The following is an 11,231-nucleotide window of genomic DNA, read 5'->3' as shown; positions in this document are numbered from 1 at the left end:
TCTCTCTCTCTCTCTCTCTCTCTCTCTCTCTCTCTCTCTCTCTCTCTCTCTCTGACAATGGAGTCAATTGCTTAAACATTAGAACATTAGATATATACAAGTTCTGGAGTTTAAAAGGAGGGAGGTGATAATTATATTAAATGAAGGGTTTATTGAGGATTTAATGATAGACATTTAAGAAGCCATACTAACACATAGGGTGGAATTCTTGACTGTGTCTAGGAAGGGGGGAAAGTTCATAAAACTGTGTGAAAGTATACAGTATTAATTTTCCAGGTAATAATGGTGAGTGCCAACTCCTAGGATACATTAGTGAATCACTCTTCAGGGGTGTACACATAGTGAGATTAATTTTTCTTACTGTTTTTCAAAACATTTCAATGACAGCATTAGTAGCAATTTTCCCATTTTCATGTACTGTTCATTTATTATAAATACATGCATATATTTTGTATACATATACACATGCATATATTATGTTGTGCATTACAACATATATAACCTTATCCTATTGATATATAATCATCATAATTAGTCTTATTTTAATTCTCATGTAATCATCCATTATTAATGTACTATAATTTACTAAGCTTAAGTCCCAACAATAGACATGTTTTGATTTTTTTCTGCAGTATAAATAATCTCTAAGTTACAGGTTTTTGCTTGTAGCTTCCTGTATCTTTTCTATTTTACCTCAGGGTACCCTGCTAGGAATGAGATCACTAGATCAGGGGATATGAATTTTTAATGATTTTTAAATAAATGGATGTTATTTTTCCAGCTTACAATGCCATGAGCAACATATTAACATTCTACTCACATTACAACCTTTATCATAAGTTTGTGTTATTATTTGATATTTAATACACTTACAAGAGGACCTTTTGTTTTGCATTTTTCTCACCAATAACAAGTTTTAATCAAATACTTGCTTATAAATTGTGTATCTTCTCATATTTTGTAAAGCCACCTGGACTCAAAAACCTAGGGACACTTCTTTTTTTAATCAATAACTCCTGCTGTTGCCCAATTATTTTATGTAGTAAATAAAACTAACATTGAATTTTTAGAAAAAGTCTTCATATATGCTCATAATAATGACTTATTGAGGACCTGTATATGAAGAACTGTAGGCAGTAGCCAGATAAAATAATGGGGAAATTAGAAAGCTAAAATGAGGATAATATATCTAGTCCACAATTCTAAATGTCCAAAGCAGGACTATCATGCAAATAGTTCAATCTCTAGTCAGATTTGAATGGCTTTTTCTTTCTAGTCCCAAGTCTCACTCATTTTTCAATGTGCAAACTCAGAAGTTCTTAATCATCTGCTTCTTGTATTTCACCCTTGGTTTCATTCAAGGATTCCTAAGGAATGAGATCACACAGACACACAGACACACAGACACACACACACACACACACACACACACACACACACACACAGTGTCTTGCACCATTTCCAGCCTCATAGTGCCCCAGGCCAGTATATGCATGCAGCTCTAGAACATGAGATAGATAGAGTCTCCGTTTTTACCCCCTGTCATGGAGCTGAATGCCAAATCCAGAGAACCCGCTTTGCCCTCCATTTAAGTCAACATTGTCTGGTTCTTGAAATGGACGTCTTCTGTGTTCTGCCAACTAGTACAAGGATCTTTCACGGGTACAAGCCACCACTAATCCATCCTGAGTTGAGTAACCCTCATCTTGGCTAGACCTTTCTCTTTGACCTAAGGGTGTTACAGTTTATTTAAGGTCATTGCTACAAGTTGGTATGTCAGATTGTAAAGGAAGTAACTAACCATGTCCCCCTCCCCCTCTTTTTCTTTCCCTTCTTCCTTCTTGCAGTCTCGGTGGAGTATTCTCCATAATCATGTGAGCTTTGCAAGCTGGTGTCCCGCCAGTGGATATGAGCATGGCCTGTCCCCCAGAGAAAGACTGACCCATGGCCCTGCCAGAAGAGATCCTTGGAGCACTAACAGATGAACCGGATCAACTGAGAAAAACGCCTATTTGGTCAAGATTAAGAACATTGTGTGAAAAAAAAAATCTTAGTTTGCTGCGGATTTTCAAATGAGGTGCATCACATACAGTGCCAACTCGTTCCAAGTGGTCATTGGCAGACCACCAGCTGGACATTGGCTTCCAGTTTTCATCACTGTGCATAACTCAAGTTCCCCTTGGGCCCCATCTGTGCCCTTCACTACAAGTCCTGTTTTAGCATGGCAACCACTGGATTATTTCATTAAGTGTGCAGATGGCATGATGTCCTAGAAAAAAAAATTACAAGAGTTCTGCAATTTCAGTGGAAGGGTTCAAAATAGTGTGCCCTGGTAGTAATGTAAACATGTCTAGATTGTGTTAGTGACAATGTCCAAAGGTGTTCTCTCCAACGCTGCAGCACTTTATATAAGAACACTACACTGAGATAAAAATAGCACATTTGATACATGTAGGACAAGTGTTTTCTCTTTTCTTTATAAGTCTTGTCTTATTTCTGGCTCAGACTGTCCAAAACCAACTCTGCTCCTAATATCCTCACAGTTGTTTGTGGTAGCTCCGTGTAAATATGGCCACAATACTGTTAGACCTCACCTGTTGACACTTAACTGGATACCTGGATTACTTATAGCACAAAGGGAAGTAGACCCAAGTCTGGTGACTGGAATATTTGAAGTCTTGGTTCTTTATACCTAGACACAACTTAACACAACACATAAAGACACTCCATACAGGATGCTTCTCTTGGGCTGATATATATATATATACCCTTGTCCCATAGAGGAGATCTTCCAAACAAAAAAGACGATGCCCTTCTTTCCATCAAAGACCATTGTGGATTGCTGCCAAGGGCAGCAGGACACAATCTTCCTTAGTGGTTCCACTTCCACACTTAGGAAATCTTCCCAAGGTCGAGTTGAAGTCACAGTTCTGGAGAGAAGCCACAAATGACCTCCACTGTGTGCCAAGGGAAGTAACATCTTTAGCCCACACAAGGTTTCTCCCTCAGCATGGAAATTAGTCTTCCTTTTAATACCTCCTTGAATGTATATATGACTTATTTTTTATTTTAATTCTAAAAACAAAAGCACAGTCCTGGGAAACCAGTCCGTTCAGTGATGGCTTACCTGAACACGAGAGAAGTGCTCATTCCTATGGATGGCCCCCCTGTGATACATTAACATTTTATCCCAGAAATAGAAACTTGGCTGAATCAAAAACTCAGCAGAGTATATATTATGAGCACTCCTTAACCTAAATCAAGACCAACAGGAGTCAAAGACTAATCTTTAAAATAGATGTAACAATCTGGAACCCCTCCCATAAGCAACCAAGACATGCCGTGTTGTCTCCAAACATTCATTTCCTGTCTCCACTTGTTCCAATTCAAGAATTGGAGAGAGCTAAGTATGATGCACAGAGGGTGTCTCTCTACAGCATGGCTCCTGTCAGGACATGGGCTAGAAAAGGGACTCCTAAGAGAAGAGTCAGAGAAATGATTGTTACCATGAGATCTGGACTTTTTAGCACCAGATCACCATCAGAGCCATCTAAGCCACCACGGACCATAATTCTCCAAGAAGCTGGAATTGATCATCCAAACTCAGGCTGCCAACATTCCATTCCTATGACCCATCCATTTTCCTTAGTTACCACAGCAGGGTTTATGTGCCCTCCATTCCTCCTTTTCATTCAGCAGGCATCTGTTGAGGGACCCCACCATGTGCCAAGAACTGTACTGGGTCCACTCTGGAATATAAGGCATATTCTTCCTGCTTCTATTAAATCATTTCTTTTTCTCAAGGATTCCGACCTTTTCCCACAGTGCAAACTGAATTGAGACACCCACACTCATCCCCTCCACCTTGCCACAGAAACATAGGAAAATGTTCATGGCAGACAGCAGGTAGATCTCTCGCCTGAGTGAGTAGGCAGCTTCATAGCACATAGAGAATCTTGCTAAATGGCCAGCTAAGATGATCAGAGCTTCTCTCCGCAGCTCTTAGTTGTTTTCCTTGATGCCCACCCCAGTCCCTATACTTCCGTTCTTTCTGTAGACACTACTATTTATCACTATGCTAGATTCTCTGAAATGCCAATTCCATAACTACTCCTCAAGGCCCAGAATTGGTTCTAATGAATCCTATAAATCCTGCCAGGTGCTGAGATATTATAGCTGGGAACTAACTGGTGTAGTCAGTGATCGTCTGAGGCTCCTGCTCACGCCCTTGGAAAACTGGACTCACATTATGGTGCAGATGTCCACTAAATGATCATGGGCTATTGCTGTTTTGTCTTTTGCAAAATAATCTGAACAATTAAAAAAGAGTTGCCTCCTTTTTTTTTTTTTTTCTAAGTCAGAGGAATACTGTACCATTATCGAAAGACAATGGGTAAAGACGGAAATGGGAAAAATGCAAAATGAAGGTCCTTAAAGAGCCCAGTCGAAAATGGTGTCTCTAAATATGCCTTAACGCTTGGCACAACCTACATATTTGCATATGAGCCCGTACTGTTTTCCAGACTGTCGACCTCTGTTTGAAATCATTATAGGTTAGGAAACATGGTGGTACAAAATCTGTACATGTACTATCAAAACTAGAGAAAAATGGAGAAATGATTTTATTCACAGCCTTCGGCCTCCTTGTAGTATGGAGATGCTTCGTGAGATTGCCCAATGGTTCCTTCTTGAGTATGTAGGGGGGTTGGGGGGGGCAGTGTAGGTGAAATTTCATCTTCCAGAAACCCAGACGTGTCTATGATGAGTTTTGTTTCATAGGACAGGCATATAGGGAGGTAAGGGGTAAATTCTTTGATATCTAAAGACTGTAAATCATTGAGGCTTAATGTTTCCTTTTACTTAACCGTGTGCTGCCCCTTTTACGAAAAGGCTGACACTCACTATACAGGAAAGGCACTCTTGGGTATGAACTGAAATGAACAATTACCAGGCTCTCCAGGGTGCTGAGGAGATTAGCTCGGTTCAGATCCAGAACTGAATTTAAATATGCAGAGCAAATCATGCCAGTAGCTTGGGACTTGCCTTGGGAGCGATAGGGACCCTATCAACTTTCTTAATGGGACGTGTCTTACCTTTAAATCCCCACCATAGCTCCTTGACATGTATAGCCACCACTTTGATTTCTACATCCACCGCACTGGTAAACAAGCCAGCTTCTCTCCAGGGTCATTCCGCAGCTGCCCAAACAGAGGCATACAGTCCTCAGTACTGAGGGAAAACGTAACAACATTCAAGTGGGGGAGGGGAGATCAAGGATGCCTGTGAATATAAAGATAAAAACCTCTCCCAGATCCACCCCACACACCTTAAATGCTTTCTTTGTATACAAATGCCACAGAATTAGTTTTGGATAGCAACAATAAAAGTCTCAAGGAAGTAAAGTTTTCAAGACACCCCTAACACTTTTTTTTTTTTTAATCAAAACCTCTTCCCCACACATTGGCAGCTTTTTGCGATGTTTTCTTCCCTGTTCTTTAGAGTAATTTTTGCAACTTGACAACTAGACTTAAAGCTGCCATAGACTTAAAATTCTAATCTTTGAAAGTGACAAAAATTCCTTTATTCTTTAAAGGCTGATTCTATTCATCACCTCTCCCACGGCCCCCTCCATCCCACTTTCTGCTTTATTGTATGTGTGTGTGTGTGATTTTTTTTTCTTCTCATCTCCTTCTCTTCACATAATGCTGTAAGTATATTTCAAGCATTCTATAAAGAACTCAAACAGAAGCACATAGTCCTCACCACCACCCCTGCCCTGACTATTAATCCAGTCTTAAGGTTGACCTTGATGCCACCCCAAGCAGTAGTGGATCCACATTTTGATCTCCAGAAAGTCACTGGTCCATGCTGATCATTAAAACAATGTCAGTGGGATTAGAGCGGAGGACAGGCCAGGAGACAGATCAACTGGAGCCCAGCTGAGGACTCTAGTTCAAAGACAAGCAAGCCTCCTCCTCAATCTCTTTAGATCTGGGTCTAATCCCGGAACCAGAGAAAGGTCCTGTGAGCTCTGGTTTATCACTAGACAGAACTCCTAGCAGCTTCAAGATAAAAGAGGGCTGATTCTTTTGCTTTTCTCCAGTGATGATTGTTAGCTGGACTACAGAATACTTCTGAAAGCTCCTGCCGAGGGAAACAGGGACCAAGCGTGCCTCCTTTGTGACATTGACTAAAGTGATGGCCACCTCTGTCCATCACTGTAGTTTCAGAGGCAAAAATCCTGGGTGAGGATGTGGGAAGGGGCACACTATTTCCAAACTCTAAAGTGTGTAGCAAGAAATCTAGGTGACAAAATGAAAAAGGGAGAGACCATCAGACACGAACCAGTGCTGGTTCCTGCTTCCCATCCAATGACCAAGAAATGACTTTTACAGAACAGTGCAAGCTAGTCATGCCAGGTTTTATAAAGAGGACATTTCATTGACCAGATAAGGTGGTTTGGAACTAGAGTGTTGTCATAGGCTTTGACTTGAAGATTGTTGAATTAAATATACATATATAACAAGCTAACTACATTGGAAACTGACCACGGACTCAGGAAGCTTTGGGCAATTTCCATGTCTGAATCCCATACATCTACTCCAAGATAAGCCTGTGTTTCCTCTCATAGGAATTGCAGGGGTGAGGTATATGCCAGTTCTTTTACATGTTTAAAAAGACCTCTGTTGGAGCAAGGAGCATAATTAGTTTGTGAGTGTTTTCACAGCATGCACAAAGCTATAAGTTGGATCCCCAGCATCACATAAACTGGTAGAGTGGTACATGCCTCACATTCCAGCACTTGAGATAGAGAGGCAAGGGAGAACCAAGAGTTCAAGGTCATCCAGGACTGCATAGCAATTTTTAGGCTAATCTGTACTACGTGAGATCCTGTCTCAAAAAAAAAAAAAAATTAATCAGTTAAAAAGACCCCTGGTTACTGATGGAAACCTTGAAGGTCATGTTAGTTGTTGGTGGTGGCTATTTATGTTCAAATTTCTAGAGCCTTTTCTTTAACCTGCTTTGGTTGGTTGGTTGGTTAATTTTGAAACAGTGCTGGGAATTAAATCCAGAGTTCTGCCATGCTAGCTAAGTTTTCTTCTACCCATGAGTTACAGCCCCAAGCCGTCTCTTGCATTCTTCTCCCACACCTACCTCAGATCACTAGCAACCAAAGCCTTAGCTTCTGCAAGGATGTTTTACCCCCATGGGGGAAGGAGGACTTCTGCTTGCTTACACTGGCATGGGGCAATGGAGGGGCTCTGCACAGTTTATCTGTTTCCATCTTTCCTCTCCCAGCCAGAGAGCACTGTCTTAAGAAGGTCATGCTGGAGGAGGCTGGTACTCAGCTAGTAAAAGAAATTCACATTGCGGAGAACTGAATAAGACCCCCTCTTTCATGTGCCCTGTGCATCTCAGTGGTGACTAGAGCAGAAGAAACCAGTCTGCTGAAATAGCCAAGGCAGCTCAAATGTTTGGAAACTAATTCTACCGAAACTCTTGCACCACTGAATCACGCTACTGTAGTTCTAGTTAATCCAGCTACTTAATATTATTAGGCGCTAAGTTAAATAGCTTTACAAGAAATTTTAGAAAAGATCAATATTGTAACAAAATTACAGATTAGCAGTAAAAAGCATCTGAGAAAAGAAACTATCGATCTGTTGTGGTTTATATACTTAAGTTATTCTTGGGACTTTGTAGAGATTGGCACTTCACTGATAAAGGGGAAGAAACTGTTCTGAATTCAAGAATGGTGGACTAATAGTAATCGCCCAGGAGATCTGGGATGCTTTCTGTCCATCAGCAGACAGGGTTGTTTGAGGAGTCGAAGGGGCTAACAGGGAAAGTTGTTTCATATCACATATCTGTGTAAAATTGTCATGCCAAACTGGGTATGGACCTTGTTAATAATACCATTCCTCATTTTGGGCTTTTTCTATAATATTCTTATTATCAATCCTACACTCTGAGATTAAAAGAGGAAGAGAAAGAATGAGAAACTGAAGCATGGTGTTTTATATGTGTGTGTGTATGTGTGTGTGTGAACACACATACACATAAGTAGTTGCACACTCATGCACACATGCACAGTTTTTTTTTTTTTTGAAGATATGGAAAATAGCCTGAAGAGCCTTTAGTGACAGCATCCACTTGTCTCCACTCCCTCTCTCCAAGGTTCAGAGAACAAGGACCTACTCAGAGATTGGTACAGGCAAAGACTACCAACCTGCAGATTGAGTGAGGCCACAGAACACGTGCCTTAGCATGCTGAGGGTATTAAGAATTACATAGGCATGGTAGATTTATTTTTTAATCAGGAGCTATTGCATGTTAGTATTTGTTCTGGGAAAGAAAGAAGAAAAAAATCATATGGTATAAATTAAACAGAGAAGGTAAGGGGGCTATTCAGTGGTGGAATGCTTGCCTAACTCATGTAGGGACCCCAAGGTTCAGTCTCCAGCACTACAATAATGAAATGAAGGAAAACATCCCACTCTCAAGAATAACACACTCTGAGGGGAGAAATATGAGGTTTTTTTTTTTTTAAAAAAGTTCATTCTTTGACCAACGTGACTAAAAAGCACACTTTATAACATAGTAGTCTATAGAGATTGTAGACATTATAGTGCCCATCATTAAAGTACATCATTAAAGAAACAGTCTTAACTGTGTTGGTCTCCCAAGGCTTTTTCATTAAATAGGAATTCCCTTATCCACTACCCACAATTGTTCTGCTGTGCTTTTCTTCTTTTTTTTTCTTTTCTTTTCTTTTCTTTTCTTTTCTTTTCTTTTCTTTTCTTTTCTCTTTCTTTCTTTCTTTCTTTTCTTTTTGCTCACTTGTTCCTTTCTTTCTTCATTTATTTATTTCTTTTTCTCCAGAAAGGGGCCTAGGCCCAGACTTAGAAAGACACAAAACAACAACAACAACAACAACAACAACAACAACAACAACTTTCTGTGGCAAAAGCAAGAGTGCCTTTTTCCGTTGGATGTCCACATTGCTCCCGGGCTCCACGGGTTTGGATGTTTAGAAACCTTTCTTCTCTAAACATAAGACTTAGTGTGCACCACAATGTTGAGCCACCAACTTATGTATCTTGAGCAGCTACCAACTTGCCAACTCCCCTTTGGGTCTCCTTTCTATTTTCTTAGAATATTTCTTTCTATTTTGGGTTTTCTTCAAGAAGACTGGGAAGGGGCATGATTCTTTTTCAATTGATAAAGAGTAAAACTGTACAGATTTCTGCTCACTTGTATCCTTAAGCATGATCTCTATCAGGCTTGAAAATCAGCTTTATCGTTTTGTATATTTGACTATTTTGTATTCAGCATTATTCTCTTCCTTATATGCATGGCAATGTATTAAAATGTGGGATTTCTATTACCGTGTAAAAGTGTTTTGATTCTGATTTTCAACATATATTCTTGGCAAAGGAAAAAAATGCATTAAACTTTTCATTTCTATTTTCTTCAGCTCATCAGCTTTGCAGAAGAAAAAGAAAAGTTAACAGAGCTTCACTTTCCCTGTGTTAGCTAATGATGCAATTCATGGTGGAAAATTGTCCTCGATTATGCTGTGTTTCCTGGAGAAATAATGTATATGAGATGAACTGGCGGCCTCCCTCTAGCTCCCAGCCCACAGAATTCCTGCAGTACTGACTTCCACCAGTCTGATTGCTCTCTCTCTCTCTCTCTCTCTCTCTCTCTCCTCTCTCTCTCTCTCTCTCTCTCTCTCTCTCTCTCTCTCTCTCTCTCTCTCTGTTGAACACTTGAGTATTGAGCACAGCTGGACAAAAGTCACAATCCCCCTCATCCTCAGACATGGTAACATATCAGAGAGAGAGGGGACCTAAGATCTTGACTCACCAGTTTGCTTTTGTGGCCAGGAGTCTTATATGTTCACGGTAGCGTGGATGATGGCATTTCCAAACACCTCCTGTCGGCATTTCTTTCAGGTGGTGACCAAGTATAAGAGATCTGTCTTTTATCAATAGATACTGGCTTTGAATAACAACTCCTTCAGACGCCTGGAGTGAGAAGTCAGGCTGTCGGATACATTCGGCATAAGGCATCTAGTTGCCTTCCTTTCTTGTCCATAGATATTAAACTTAAACGTAAATAATATATTTCACTTAAACTTAAATAATTTCCAAAATAGTTAGATGCACCAAATATAGACAAGAGATGGTTTTATCTGCCCTAAATTAACCCCCTTATACTTTAACCCCCTTGCTTCAATAATGCATTTTAATAAATGTGTATAGGCAACAGGTTTCGACTATGGATTGCCTCACCAAGAGCTGAAAAAAACAAAAACAAAAACAAAAAAAGTCTCTTCTCCAGACAGGAAAAGCTCTCAAAATTCTGCATCAAGAGAAGACGCCTTGCTCTTGCCTCTTTGCTGTGCAAACATTATTTGCTTTTGCTTTCATTCCCCCCCCCCAAAAAAAAAGACCCACAAACACCCAGAGTTTTGTTAGAGTGGAGATAGAAATCCTCAGAACTCTGTTTACATTCTAAGTCCATACACACATTTTTCTCTGTTTCTCTGTTTGAATACAGGTAATGTGGCAGTCTTGTTGCTAGGTAGTCTCTTTAAAAGATATGAAACCATAATCGCAAAACAAACTTTCTCATCTTGTCGTTTCTGGGACCACTCCTGACCACGACTCCTTCTTTTGCTTCTTCCTTTCCCTCTCTTAGATTGTTCTCTCTGTTTGCCTGGATACATTTCTCTGCTGTCCCTTCCAATATCTCACCTTCCTCGTCCCTCTCCCTCTCCCTCTCCCTCTCCCTCTCCCTCTCCCTCTTTCCCATCTCAACTCTCCTTCTGTCTTTTTAAGGTAGAACACCCATTTAGACTTTTAGCCCCACCACCTGGTCCATCAAAGCAGCTTAAGAAATGTTTGCTATGGACCCTGACTGCTACACCTTTCTTTGATGCTGGGGAAATTCTGTGGGAGATCAGCCAGGTAAGGTGCACTAGTTCACTAGTGCAGTGTTGGCAAATGTGTTATGGTAAAAGTCAACCACTTCCTGGTTTGGATTTTAGGACCACCCCGTATCTGATACTGTAAACCTATAAACCTGGCCAAAATTCTATGACTGGGGATGCCATGGGTCCTGATGAGGAAGCTTCATCCATTGCTTTGCTAAACGGACATGATATGCCCATCAAGTTGCCTTAAAAAGAGCTATGTCTATGCTTGTGTATTAATGCTACTGTC

At 40.4% G+C, this 11,231-nt stretch overlaps 1 protein-coding gene across 4 annotated transcripts in view; it reads left to right on the top strand.

Annotated features, from left to right (window-relative positions):
* Samd12 (sterile alpha motif domain containing 12) overlaps window positions 1-6,913 on the top strand; it is a 423,060-nt gene extending 416,147 nt beyond the window's left edge. For all 4 annotated transcript variants that reach the window (XM_021217112.2, XM_029547884.1, XM_021217113.2 and 1 more), the window contains one exon: window positions 1,848-6,913. In XM_021217112.2, the coding sequence (XP_021072771.1) occupies window positions 1,848-1,870 (23 nt within the window). In that variant the 3' untranslated portion in view covers window positions 1,871-6,913. The remainder of the gene's footprint in view (window positions 1-1,847) is intronic.
* Window positions 6,914-11,231: the final 4,318 nt, after the last annotated feature.

Source organism: Mus pahari, chromosome 17 (genome assembly GCF_900095145.1).
Source record: "Mus pahari chromosome 17, PAHARI_EIJ_v1.1, whole genome shotgun sequence".
In the NCBI taxonomy this organism is placed as follows: Eukaryota; Metazoa; Chordata; class Mammalia; order Rodentia; family Muridae; genus Mus; species Mus pahari.
The sequence above is the reverse complement of the archived record's forward strand: the minus strand, read 5'-3'. Positions and strand labels throughout refer to the sequence as shown.